The sequence below is a fragment of the Nothoprocta perdicaria genome, unplaced genomic scaffold, assembly GCF_003342845.1.
Source record: "Nothoprocta perdicaria isolate Ctin4 unplaced genomic scaffold, notPer1 scaffold_69, whole genome shotgun sequence".
In the NCBI taxonomy this organism is placed as follows: domain Eukaryota; kingdom Metazoa; phylum Chordata; class Aves; order Tinamiformes; family Tinamidae; genus Nothoprocta; species Nothoprocta perdicaria.
This window is the reverse complement of record NW_020455965.1, coordinates 265,996-278,693: the sequence shown is the minus strand read 5'-3', so window position 1 is coordinate 278,693 and position 12,698 is coordinate 265,996. Positions and strand designations below refer to the sequence as shown.

General features: G+C 39.9%; 1 protein-coding gene across 1 annotated transcript in view; it reads left to right on the top strand.

Annotated features, from left to right (window-relative positions):
* Positions 1 to 12,698, top strand: part of DYNC1H1 (dynein cytoplasmic 1 heavy chain 1) — a 39,832-nt gene that overhangs the window by 20,389 nt on the left and 6,745 nt on the right. The window contains exons 38-64 of the mRNA XM_026050410.1: positions 123 to 356; positions 868 to 1,074; positions 1,164 to 1,285; positions 1,641 to 1,806; positions 2,040 to 2,203; positions 2,466 to 2,595; positions 3,228 to 3,361; positions 3,633 to 3,747; positions 3,872 to 4,033; positions 4,124 to 4,338; positions 4,424 to 4,628; positions 4,796 to 4,969; positions 5,066 to 5,185; positions 5,311 to 5,431; positions 5,901 to 6,096; positions 6,701 to 6,818; positions 7,475 to 7,690; positions 8,287 to 8,499; positions 8,682 to 8,809; positions 9,037 to 9,190; positions 9,972 to 10,118; positions 10,199 to 10,349; positions 10,554 to 10,807; positions 10,989 to 11,123; positions 11,222 to 11,316; positions 11,405 to 11,579; positions 11,713 to 11,788. Of these exons, the coding sequence (XP_025906195.1) occupies positions 123 to 356; positions 868 to 1,074; positions 1,164 to 1,285; positions 1,641 to 1,806; positions 2,040 to 2,203; positions 2,466 to 2,595; positions 3,228 to 3,361; positions 3,633 to 3,747; positions 3,872 to 4,033; positions 4,124 to 4,338; positions 4,424 to 4,628; positions 4,796 to 4,969; positions 5,066 to 5,185; positions 5,311 to 5,431; positions 5,901 to 6,096; positions 6,701 to 6,818; positions 7,475 to 7,690; positions 8,287 to 8,499; positions 8,682 to 8,809; positions 9,037 to 9,190; positions 9,972 to 10,118; positions 10,199 to 10,349; positions 10,554 to 10,807; positions 10,989 to 11,123; positions 11,222 to 11,316; positions 11,405 to 11,579; positions 11,713 to 11,788 (4,327 nt within the window). The remainder of the gene's footprint in view (positions 1 to 122; positions 357 to 867; positions 1,075 to 1,163; positions 1,286 to 1,640; positions 1,807 to 2,039; positions 2,204 to 2,465; positions 2,596 to 3,227; positions 3,362 to 3,632; positions 3,748 to 3,871; positions 4,034 to 4,123; positions 4,339 to 4,423; positions 4,629 to 4,795; positions 4,970 to 5,065; positions 5,186 to 5,310; positions 5,432 to 5,900; positions 6,097 to 6,700; positions 6,819 to 7,474; positions 7,691 to 8,286; positions 8,500 to 8,681; positions 8,810 to 9,036; positions 9,191 to 9,971; positions 10,119 to 10,198; positions 10,350 to 10,553; positions 10,808 to 10,988; positions 11,124 to 11,221; positions 11,317 to 11,404; positions 11,580 to 11,712; positions 11,789 to 12,698) is intronic.

The window sequence follows — 12,698 nt, the reverse complement described above, 5'->3', positions numbered from 1 at the left end:
ATTTAACTAATCACATCTAATTTAATGCCACAAAGCTCTTCGGAGAATAAAAAGTTCCTTTTAACTAAGACTGCACTGGATTCCCGTTCTAAACTGCCCCAATCATGTTTCTGTGCTCCTAGGTGTCCATTACAGGTGAATGGGTGCCATGGCAATCCAAAGTTCCTCAAATTGAAGTTGAGACACACAAAGTTGCTGCTCCTGATGTTGTGGTACCAACCCTAGATACAGTTCGTCATGAAGCATTGCTGTATACTTGGTTGGCAGAACATAAACCTCTAGTGCTCTGTGGGCCACCAGGTTCTGGGAAGACCATGACCCTCTTCAGTGCCCTCAGAGCCCTGCCTGACATGGAGGTAAGTATATCTGAGTTTGTATGTGTGAATTACAGAGGAATAACAACTCTGGCCTTAAAGCTTACAGCAGCTTTGACCTAGTACCTAAGTGATTTGCTAACCAGCTCTTCAGCAGAGCAAAAATCAAGTGTGTTAAGTAGAATCTAAATTTATGGCTCAAACTCCTTACCCAGAAAGCTACTGCTTTCCAGTTTCAATAATAGAGGAGCATTTGTCCAACTGTCATCTAAAATCCTTTAATAATGTCCGAGAATAGCTCTTCTGCTTCAGTGTATTTAGGTGGAATAGCAATAATAAAACACTGTGATGCTATGTGTATGGGGCTGAGCAGGAGTGGGGCTACTGCATGGTAAGTGGAGCCCGCAGAGGGAAATGTAAGAATGTGGACTGTATGCTGGGATACATATCCAGTGACCTACATATTTCCACTACAAAAGTCAAGTTAAAACAGGACTTTTTTCTTTCAATCTTTAGCATATTGTAACTATTTCTTTCCTCTTTACAATTTAAGGTGGTTGGACTCAACTTTTCTAGTGCTACTACTCCAGAACTGCTCTTGAAAACTTTTGATCACTACTGTGAGTACAGGCGAACACCTAATGGAGTGGTGCTGGCTCCAGTGCAGCTGGGAAAGTGGCTGGTGCTGTTCTGTGATGAAATCAACTTGCCAGATATGGACAAATATGGCACGCAGAGAGTCATATCCTTCATTAGACAGGTTTGTTTTCCCTTGAAATCAACTATCTTGTAATACACTTATCTCCAGGGGAAATTAATGTTATATCAATTGGGATATTTATTCTTCAGATGGTGGAACATGGAGGATTCTATCGTACATCAGACCAGACATGGGTGAAACTGGAGAGAATTCAGTTTGTTGGTGCATGTAATCCACCTACTGATCCTGGAAGAAAACCTCTCTCTCACAGGTAATGTATCTAATAAATGTCATATAGCTACAGAGCCAGGCTACAAATTCAAGAACTGACTCTGCAATCTATTCCTAATTGACTTGGTTTTGAACTTCTAATACACTTTGGTTTTGAACTAATTGGTTTTTATCCTCCCAGTCATCCAGTGGCCATTATGTTTCTTAAATAATCTGTCTAAAATAGTGTGGATACCTTAGTGTCAGATCACAAAAAGCCCTAAGGATCAACCTAACCAACTGTAGTTATTACTGAGAAGGTCGAATTGATCAGTGATTCGATTTTGACAAAAGTAACTGAAATATTGTACTTTGTTATTTGATTTTTTTGAATATCTAATACTCTGATCTTTTAGATTTTTGAGACATGTTCCTGTGGTTTATGTGGACTACCCTGGACCAGCTTCACTTACTCAGATATACGGAACATTCAATCGTGCCATGCTGCGGCTCATCCCTTCGCTTCGCACGTATGCAGAGCCTCTCACTGCTGCTATGGTAGAATTCTACACAATGTCCCAGGTAGCTGTTGAATAAAACCCCAAATTTGATTAGTGTTTCTTGCTGCTGAATCACTTCATGTTTACCTTTTATGTGGGCAATGTGTGTAAGAACTAATGTGCAAATAGGAACTGGTTGTGCTGTGGTGAAAACCACTGAATGAGGATAGCAGAGCTATGCCTTAAAACACAAGACCTGTACAAACGCAGCACATCTGGATTACTAATAGTAACTGATGGTAACTGAATTTTCAGGAGAGATTCACTCAAGACACACAGCCACACTACATCTATTCACCCCGTGAAATGACTCGATGGGTGAGAGGTATATTTGAAGCATTAAGACCACTAGAAACCTTACCAGTTGAAGGCCTTATCAGGATTTGGGCCCACGAAGCGTTACGTCTCTTCCAAGACAGGTAAAATAAGCATAAGATGGTAAGAAAGATGTAAACTGAGTTCTTCCCACTCCTTGCCAAATTTCCTTAGAAGACCAAACTGCAATGTGCATATTGTTAAATAGCTGAAATATAAATTGGAATTATTTTTTTTTCCTTCAGTTCCACTTCACACTTTTGGAAGTGGTCTGTAAGCTAACTGGAAGCATAACAGTAGTACTGTCTACATGAGGTGACTATCCTTTTACAGAGTTGTTCTCAATGACCTTTTTTCTTTATCCAGACTTGTGGAAGATGAGGAGAGGCGCTGGACTGATGAGAACATTGATATGGTTGCTCTGAAACACTTCCCCAACATCGACAAAGAAAAAGCTATGAGCAGACCAATCTTATACAGCAACTGGCTATCAAAGGTAAATGGGGAAGGGGACAATCCGAGTGAGACTTTGCTACTGACTGCCACAAAGCTAGTAGGTGTTTTGCCAGTGATGCTGTTGTAAGAACTACCATTAGCTATAAAGGCAGTATAAAATATTTTTCCAGAGTAGAGAGCAAAACTCTTAATAGAATGTTGCTGACAGATGCTGCATATTGCATGTGTTGGATAAGACAGTGATCCTTGAACAACTTTCAGTGTAATTTTGGGATACTGTTTCTGGTAGGGTGCAGATATCCTGTTGGATCAGAGCAAAGATTCATCTAACCTGCTGTGTATCTGTGTGACTAATAGCAAATGCCAAGGAAACACTTCTTAAAATAATCATAGGAGAGCAGGTCTGTAGTGCTACTTCATAGCCTCTGGGGTGATTAGCAGCTCGGGCTCAACTTAATGTAGGGTTATTAGATTTGATGTTAAACCTGGTGCTGCTATCTGTAGGACTCTAAGCTGTATACATGCATCTATGATGGTTAAATGTATGAGCTTTGCTATATAATTGCTACAGTCGGTGATATTTCCGTAATTGTGCTTTTGTCTAGTCTAAATGCATCCCTAAGCAAACTCCCTTAATGTTAAATTCACTGCTTTACTGATTGACTGTTTTAGGACTATATTCCAGTGGATCAGGAGGAACTAAGAGACTATGTGAAGGCTAGGCTGAAAGTCTTCTATGAAGAAGAACTTGATGTACCACTTGTTCTGTTCAATGAAGTCTTGGATCACGTGTTAAGAATTGACCGGTAAGTTGAGAGTTAAGGCATTGTTTATATAAATGGTGTCTGAAGAGGTGTTCCAAAATAGAGTAGCCTGATCCAACCCAGTTAAGAATGGAGCACGATTCCATTTTCGTCTACAGATCATCAAATTGCAGCCTATGGATAACAAGATCCTAGCTGGAGAGAAGTGCATTATCAGTTTTGGTGCCACCCTAGAAGTCTAGCTGCTGAAGAAAATACTCCAGTAAGCTGATAGCACTGTTGATCAAACTTGCTTGGTTATGTTCTTTTTCAGAATTTTCCGTCAGCCACAGGGCCACTTGCTGCTTATTGGAGTCAGTGGAGCAGGGAAAACAACCCTCTCGAGATTTGTTGCCTGGATGAACGGTTTAAGTGTCTACCAAATTAAGGTTGGCATGCTTGTTTCACTTTAAAAAAAAAAAAAAATTACTCTAAACTCATATTTTAAATGTCTCTACACAATCCCCTTAAAAGCTAAAATAAATGTTAATAACCTGTGTTTAATCTTATCAGGTTCACAGAAAATACACAGGTGAAGATTTTGATGAGGATCTGAGGACAGTACTGAGACGTTCTGGCTGTAAAAATGAAAAAATAGCTTTTATAATGGATGAGTCAAATGTACTGGATTCTGGATTCCTGGAGAGAATGAATACACTTCTAGCCAATGGAGAGGTAAGAAGGCCTTAAGTAAGTACTTCAAGGTTTTTTTTTGTTGTTGTTGTTAACAGTTATAAGCTACAACAAAACTCTCTTTTGAATTAGGTGCCTGGTCTCTTTGAAGGGGATGAATATGCCACACTCATGACGCAGTGTAAGGAAGGGGCACAGAAAGAAGGCCTAATGCTAGATTCACATGAAGAACTCTACAAATGGTTCACCAGCCAAGTTATTCGCAATCTCCATGTTGTGTTCACTATGAACCCATCTTCTGAGGGCCTGAAGGACAGGGCAGCCACCTCTCCTGCTCTCTTCAACAGGTAATTGCTGCATATTCAATGTGCCTTACAAATACCAGTGAAATTGTACTTGTTGGAGAGGCTGAACAAATGTTTTGTACTTTAGGTGCGTCTTGAACTGGTTTGGAGACTGGTCAACTGAGGCACTATACCAAGTTGGCAAAGAGTTCACAAGCAAAATGGATCTTGAGAAACCAAATTATATTGTGCCGGACTACATGCCAGTTGTGTACGATAAGCTGCCACAGCCACCAACACACAGGGAAGCTATTGTTAATAGCTGTGTATTTGTTCATCAGACTCTTCACCAGGTGAGTTTTACTACGCTGTTTAACTTGTGTTGATCTCTAGGTTAGAATGTCAAGTGCCAGTTAAAAAAAAAAATTAAGTAAATCCAGAAACAACAACGTCAAAAAAGCTTTCGCATTTGAATAGGCTTAAAATCAATACACAATCTATGATTTCTTTATTCCTAAAGGCTAATGCTCGTCTGGCAAAACGAGGAGGCAGAACCATGGCAATTACACCACGCCACTACTTAGATTTCATCAACCATTATGCCAACTTGTTCAATGAGAAACGAAGTGAATTAGAGGAACAGCAAATGCATTTAAATGTTGGCCTTAGAAAAATCAAGGAAACAGTTGATCAGGTACAAATCTTTGCAACTCTGCCTCTTGTAAGTCTGGCCAAGTTACCTAGGTCTCCACGTGTAATCTGAATTCTCCCCTCTTGCAATCTATCTCAGGTGGAAGAATTACGGCGTGACCTAAGAATAAAGAGTCAGGAACTGGAAGTGAAGAATGCAGCAGCCAATGACAAGCTGAAAAAGATGGTGAAAGATCAGCAGGAAGCTGAAAAGAAAAAAGTAAGAATCTTTGTTGAATCTCTGTGAAGAGTAAATGTTACTGATAAAACATTACAGCTGGCAGAGCGAGGAGCTTGAGGAAGTTCAGCTTCTGAAAAGCAGCTCTTTGTGCAATTTTCTCTTAGGTCATGAGCCAGGAAATCCAGGAACAACTGCACAAACAGCAAGAGGTGATTGCAGACAAGCAGATGAGTGTGAAAGAAGACCTTGACAAAGTGGAGCCAGCTGTCATTGAAGCTCAGAACGGTATGTCAGCACCTGGAAGGAGAAACCTCTGAGATAGCACCTAACCCCAAAGTCAATGGAGCATGTTTCAGTGGGTTTGAGTTGTTCCTTTCTAAAGTATAGTGGCTGAGAGCTGAGATGCCTTTTTGGTTGGCTGCTTCCTGTATGGCAAACTAGCTTTAGTTATTCCATCTATGTATTCATAAAGAAGGCTCATGATCTGAATGACTCTGCTGATACCTTATTACAACGTAGTTAAAGGAACAGTGAAGCTGTGCCCTCACAAAACTGTAGAGGAAAAGTTTTGAGAAGTGCCTTTTATGCGGTAGGATAGGCTGCAAATTGACATCCACAGATGCTTTCTAATAACCCTGAATTCATTTGACAAGTTTGAAACCTTTTTACAGATCCAAGATAACAGATTTTGCTAATTGTTTGTTCCCCCTTCTCCCCGCCAATGAAAACTCATCATCTTCCTGGCACTGATTAGCTGTGAAGTCGATAAAGAAACAGCACTTGGTGGAGGTGCGTTCCATGGCGAACCCGCCCGCAGCAGTGAAGCTGGCACTGGAGTCCATCTGCCTGCTGCTGGGTGAAAGCACAACTGACTGGAAGCAAATCCGTTCCATCATTATGAGAGAGAACTTCATTCCTACCATCGTTAACTTCTCTGCTGAGGAAATCAGGTAAAAATACAAGTTTGAGTTATGCGAATAAACTATTTACAAAGACAAGGAAGGTGGTCTTGGATTTGCCCTGTATCCTTCTTCTGAGGTTACGTTACTCTACATGTAGTGAATGTCCAGGTGGGATGGGAAACAGGCTCCTGGGGAAGGTACATCGTGCAAATTAGGACAGAGCAGGTGATTCTGGCTCGCTTTGGCATAAATGCATAGTGTGTTCCTGTCAAAGCAGTGTTTCTAGTTGCAAATAGTCTCGTGACAATAACAGACCAGGTTGTTTGGGGTCTAGGAGGTCATCCAGTCTCATTTAGCCTTCCTAGCTGACCCTGCTTTTGAGCAGGAGTGCACTGAAGACCTTCTCAGTTCCCTCACAACCTGAATTATCCTATGATCACATGAGCAGACCTAAGTGATTTGTGAATGACTAATCCTAAAACTTGTTAAATGCTTTTTGTTGCCCTAAAGCTTTAATTTCTGAAACAATATCTTGAACTAATTAAAACATCCCAATTACTAGCCTGTAAAATTACTGGAAATTGTTCTTAACAACTGTGGAAAGTAGGCCATACAATGTACTGATTCTGTCTCTAAAACTTTTCCCTTGCAGTGATGCCATTCGGGAGAAGATGAAGAAAAACTATTTGTCAAATCCAAGTTACAACTATGAAATTGTAAACAGAGCATCGCTGGCTTGTGGGCCTATGGTGAAATGGGCAATTGCACAGGTAAGGTGACTGAGCACAACGTGAATTTGATACTGTCAGACTCCAAAGGCTCTCAATTCGACATTATTCAACTGAAAACTGCAGGCTATTTTGTTCAGAAATGATGAGCAGAAGGTTCAGGTGAAGGCACGTGCATTCTCTAGTACTGTGCCACAGAACTAACAGTCAATTGAGATAGTAGAGAGGCTGTTTTTAAAGCCATGCCTGCTATGAATGACACTGGTACATAGAGACAGTTGAGTGTGAGTCCTGCTAATAGTTCCTCTCTTGACTGTTCTGTGGCTTCTCTGTGCTCATCTTTTTTTCTTCTAAGAAAGGTGGATTTAGGTCAGTACTGGTATGGAGACAGACCCTGTTGAATACGTAGTATAGATCACACTTATACCGTATAAACCTTTCTTATGTTTTGTTGTCAGTCTGTGAAGGAGTAAAACCATCTTGCAAAAAGAGCAATTCCTTTTATTTATGTCTGAACTTGTTTTAAACTGAAGTCTTAGCAACTGATAATGTTAATTTTATGTTAAGTAGTGATTAATTCTTCAACAGGTTACAAGTGATTAAGCTTGATAAGTAGTCAGTAATATATTCCTGAATGCTGTGGACCTTATTAATGTATTTTATTTTAGAAAGTATAAATCCCTATTTGCTGTTTACAGCTGAATTACGCTGATATGTTGAAAAGAGTAGAACCTCTGCGCAATGAACTGCAGAAACTGGAGGATGATGCCAAAGACAACCAACAGAAAGCAAATGAAGTGGAACAGATGATACGTGATCTTGAGGCCAGTATTGCCCGTTACAAAGAAGAATATGCAGTACTGATTTCAGAGGCTCAAGCTATTAAGGCAGACTTGGCTGCTGTAGAAGCAAAGGTAAAACTTTTATATAATAAAAGATAACTTCGTATTCTGTCTGTTTTGACAGAAATAGTCAGAAATAGTCAGAAATAGAAATAGTCAGAAATAGAAATGTTTTTGAAGCTTTTATTTGCTGAACAAACCTGGCTGCTCTACCAGCATACCTGGGCCGTATGTTTCATTCCTGGGTCTCATAAAGCTACTTAAGATATTGAAACCTTTCTGGAGAGAGATACCAACTCATGTTGCCAGTTGGCCATCCAGACTGGGCACATCGGGCTGATGCTAATTGGGAAGCCCTTGGAAGACAGAAATAGTCATGGATGTACTGTATTATCTTAACAGGACTTTACATTTTTAGAACTTCTCCATGTCCTTGATGTAATGATAAACGTGTTAGTGGTATGCGAGTACTTACTCTTTTAAGCCCTTCACGATAGCAGTGGAATACCTACATAATAAATTAACATAGAGATGAAGAAGTACAAATTGAATTCAGTTTAGAGCTTTTTGATTGAAGTTGGGCCTTGACACAATGTAACTCTCCCCAGAGACATAAAATAGTGTGATAGTGCATCATCTGATGAGACTGTGACTGTTTTTCTTTCTAGGTGAACCGCAGTACAGCTCTTCTGAAGAGTCTCTCTGCTGAACGCGAACGATGGGAGAAGACAAGCGAAACCTTCAAGAACCAGATGTCCACTATTGCAGGAGACTGCTTACTTTCAGGGGCTTTCATTGCTTACGCTGGCTACTTTGACCAGCAGATGCGTCAGAACTTGTTCACTACGTGGTCTCACCATTTACAGCAAGCAAATATCCAGGTAATGGCAAGAATTACAACAATGTGATCATAAATCAAATTGACTGCACCAGTTTAAAAGTTTAAGACTTTTAGCTATAGAATGAAGCTTTGGCAAAAGGATATCTTGTGGAGAAGCTGCATTTGCTAAAAATGTCTTCACCAGCTTGCCATGGTAGATACTAACAGTGTGGTGCTTTTCAGTTCCGTACAGACATTGCAAGGACCGAGTACCTGTCCAACGCGGACGAGCGGCTTCGCTGGCAAGCAAGTTCTCTACCTGCAGATGACCTGTGCACTGAGAATGCCATCATGCTCAAGCGATTTAATAGGTATCTCATTCTAAGAGACATGATTCTAAAACATTTTTGCAGGCAGGCTTTTGAATGTATGAAAGAATCACAGTAACTCCTTCAAAGCAAGTAGTTTCACTACTGCAAGAAGTTTTAATGCTTGTGAAAATCACAGTTGAGGCTAATAACACTGCTTAATGCAAAGCTGCTTAAAGAATGTCTGTAATCAAAACTCAAATGATGGAAGTGTTTTATTGCTAACTTAGGTATCCGTTGATCATTGATCCATCTGGACAAGCTACAGAGTTTATCATGAATGAATACAAAGACCGAAAGATAACTCGCACTAGTTTCTTGGATGATGCTTTCAGGAAGAACTTGGAAAGTGCATTGAGATTTGGCAACCCACTTCTGGTTCAGGTTAGTTGCGTGATCATGTAGAAACTGCTTGCAGGTCTTAAATTCGGTGCTATGTACTAGAAAAGTTTGGGATTGTTTTGTTAGAAACATGCAAGTATCTTTATTTTCAAACCTGAATTTAATGAGATGCCCAATACTTAGTAGTAGGTTTCAGAAAGTGCTAGAGATTTCAGAACATTGAGGTAACAATCCTGAGAAAACTATATTTTCAAGTGAAATAAGCAGTCAAAAAGAGAATACTTCCCTTTTCCACCATTTTGTAATCAAATGCTTTTGTTTTTAAATAATCTAGCTATACTTCCAGTACATAAAATGGATTAAAGCCATCACATCTGTTTCTTTTTTTCCTCCATACCGTCTCTTCTTCCATGGAGGATATCCAAGCCAAAATACCAACTAATGTCACTAGTTATCCAGAGTTTAGCCTACTTTGACAGAAAAGTGTATCTGTAGTACAAGTAGTAGTCAATCATTCTTACAGTTGCTTTTGATTTCTGAGAGGAATTACTTTAGTTTCTTAAAAAATAAGAACCATTCAGAGCTATTAACTATTAACACAACTAGACGATTAACATTACTGTTAATTATCTGTGTGGTTTCAGTCACTGTTAGGATCCTGTATGGTTACAGTCTAAACTCAGGGCTGTGTGAATAAACCACAAACTTCAATTGGAAATACCCCCTGAATGTGATTCACCTGCAATTAAGTCTTACTTGGCTCAGGATTTTTAGTGTGAGACATTTGCAAGTGAGCATCAGACTAATTCGTTCCTGTGTTTAGGATGTGGAGAGCTATGATCCAGTTCTGAATCCTGTTCTGAACCGTGAAGTCCGGAGAACTGGAGGCAGAGTTCTGATTACCCTGGGAGACCAAGATATTGACTTGTCACCATCCTTTGTTATCTTCCTTTCCACCAGAGATCCCACCGTAAGTACAATTCAGGGGTATCCGGGTTGTAGAAAGGGTTTGTTAGAGAGCTGAACAATATTTCTTGTTTCCTGTGGTAGGTTGAATTCCCACCAGATCTCTGCTCTCGTGTTACATTTGTGAACTTCACAGTAACTCGCAGCAGCCTTCAGAGCCAGTGTCTGAATGAGGTCCTGAAAGCTGAAAGACCAGATGTTGATGAAAAACGCTCCGATCTCCTCAAGCTTCAAGGTACATTTCTCAAGACTAAAGCAGCTTTGTTCTGTTACAAAAGAATATAGTGATTTGACTTCCATACTACTGTAAAGTATCTTTATAGCTGATGCTGTTGCTTTTTCCAGGGTGTCTGGTGGTAAAGCATACATAATTCATATAGTGCATAAAGGCTAACAGACCTGTACCATATGTAACTTCTTTTTTTTTGTTCTAATTAAGGTGAATTTCAGCTGCGCTTGCGTCAGTTAGAAAAATCCCTGCTACAGGCACTCAATGAGGTGAAGGGACGTATCCTAGATGATGACACCATCATTACTACTCTTGAGAACTTAAAGAAGGAAGCAGCAGAGGTCACTAGGAAAGTAGAAGAGACTGATATTGTCATGCAAGAAGTAGAGACTGTCTCCCAGCAATACTTGCCCCTTTCTACAGCATGCAGCAGTATATACTTTACGATGGAGTCACTGAAACAGGTAGGATGAGCTCTTTTGCCTGCCAGGAGCTTTGTGTATTTTCTGTTTGACGCCTAGTAATTCTGTTCAAGGCTGTGTAATACCAGCCCTGGCTGTAATGTTGCATTTTTGTCAGCATAAGCCATTAACTATCTAACAGCAGGACTGTTCAGAAAGGAAACTGAACTGCCTTGTCTTTCAGATACATTTCCTGTACCAGTACTCGCTCCAGTTTTTCTTGGACATCTATCACAATGTCTTGTATGAGAACCCAAATCTCAAGGGAATTACAGACCATACTCAGCGTCTCTCAATCATCACAAAGGATCTCTTTCAGGTTCCGTATTTTATTTAGTAGATGCGATTCCTTAATCATTTTTAAAAGTTAGTGTTCAGGGTTCCTTATATTTGCTAATGTTACTCTTCCCTGGGTAGGTGGCGTTCAACAGAGTGGCACGTGGCATGCTGCATCAGGACCACATAACCTTTGCCATGTTGCTGGCCAGGATTAAACTGAAAGGCACTATTGGGTAAGTGTTTGTTTCCTCACTTCAGCTGGAAAAGTGAGAGATCTTGAAGTCGACACCTAGCTGAGATCTTCCTTTTTCTTAACATCAGGGAGCCTACATATGATGCGGAATTCCAGCACTTCTTGAGAGGGAAAGAGATAGTACTAAATACTGCATCTCTCCCCAAGATCAATGGTTTGACTGTAGAGCAGACAGAAGCAATGATGAGGCTGAGCTGCCTGCCTGCATTTAAGGACCTCGTTTCAAAGGTTCAAGCTGATGAGGTAAGTGTTGGGTAAGGTTTGCTTCTGCACTAAACCCCTACAGCATAGAGCCTTTGCAGCAGACCCTTGATGCTACTAAAATCCAAGTTTTGCAAAACTCCAGTTTCAAAATTTTGCATTTCCTTCGATACAGCAATTCTGCATCTGGCTGGATAGCAGCTCACCAGAGCAGACTGTCCCATACCTTTGGACTGAAGAAAAACCTGCAAGTAAGTTGAGTTGCACCTTTGTTCACATCCATCCTACCCATTTTAACCTAAGTTCAATTGCTTAAATTTAAAGGCAATTCTGAAGTAGACTTTAAGGCCTGGGAAAAACAACCACCTAGGACTTGTGAAAGAACCTCAGTTTGCTGAAATGCTTCTCTAAGCAGCAGTCACTACATTTCATTTCTGCTCTTCATTCTATTTTCTGGTCTTCCACTGAGTGTAAGCTGTCCTTCCACAATCTTGTTAGCTCACATAATAGTTTGGATTAACCTTAGTCATTGCAAGAGTGCAATTCAGTGCAACTCTAAAAAGCTTCAGCTTTGACACAGGTGTTCAGAGAACGAGGTCTCTTTCCTTCTGCAGTTATGTCTAGGGACAAAGTCTTAATTCTTGTTATGTTATTAGTGCTGATTTCTTAAGACTTAACAACTTAAGGGTAACTTCAGTTCTTCCCCTATGAGAAGGTAACATAAGAAAGTGTTTGCCAAGTGTGATTATCCAAAGCTTGTTGCTCTAGATGATTTTCTAAATTAAGCATTCTAAGCTTGTATTTAGCAGCTGCTGTAAAGCAGCTTGATAATTAAGCTAGATTTTTTGTTATTTTTCCTATCTATACTAGACAAGAGTATAATATTATTTCAAAGACTAACAGAAGGCTAGATTTTGAATTAGTGAAAAAGATATAAAGTGTTCTGTTGTTATGGAACTTAAAATCACTTAATTGCAATGCAAAATTACTTCTTGGTTAATGGCAATGAAAAAATCACTTCTTGGTAAAGATTTCAGACTGTAGGGTTTTTGTTTGTTTGTTTTTTAAGCTGTTGAAGCATTTTGGTAGAATTCAAAAGCATCCTGTAAATATAGACATCTAAAGGGCTTGTGACACAAGAAGTTAAACAGATGATTAAAA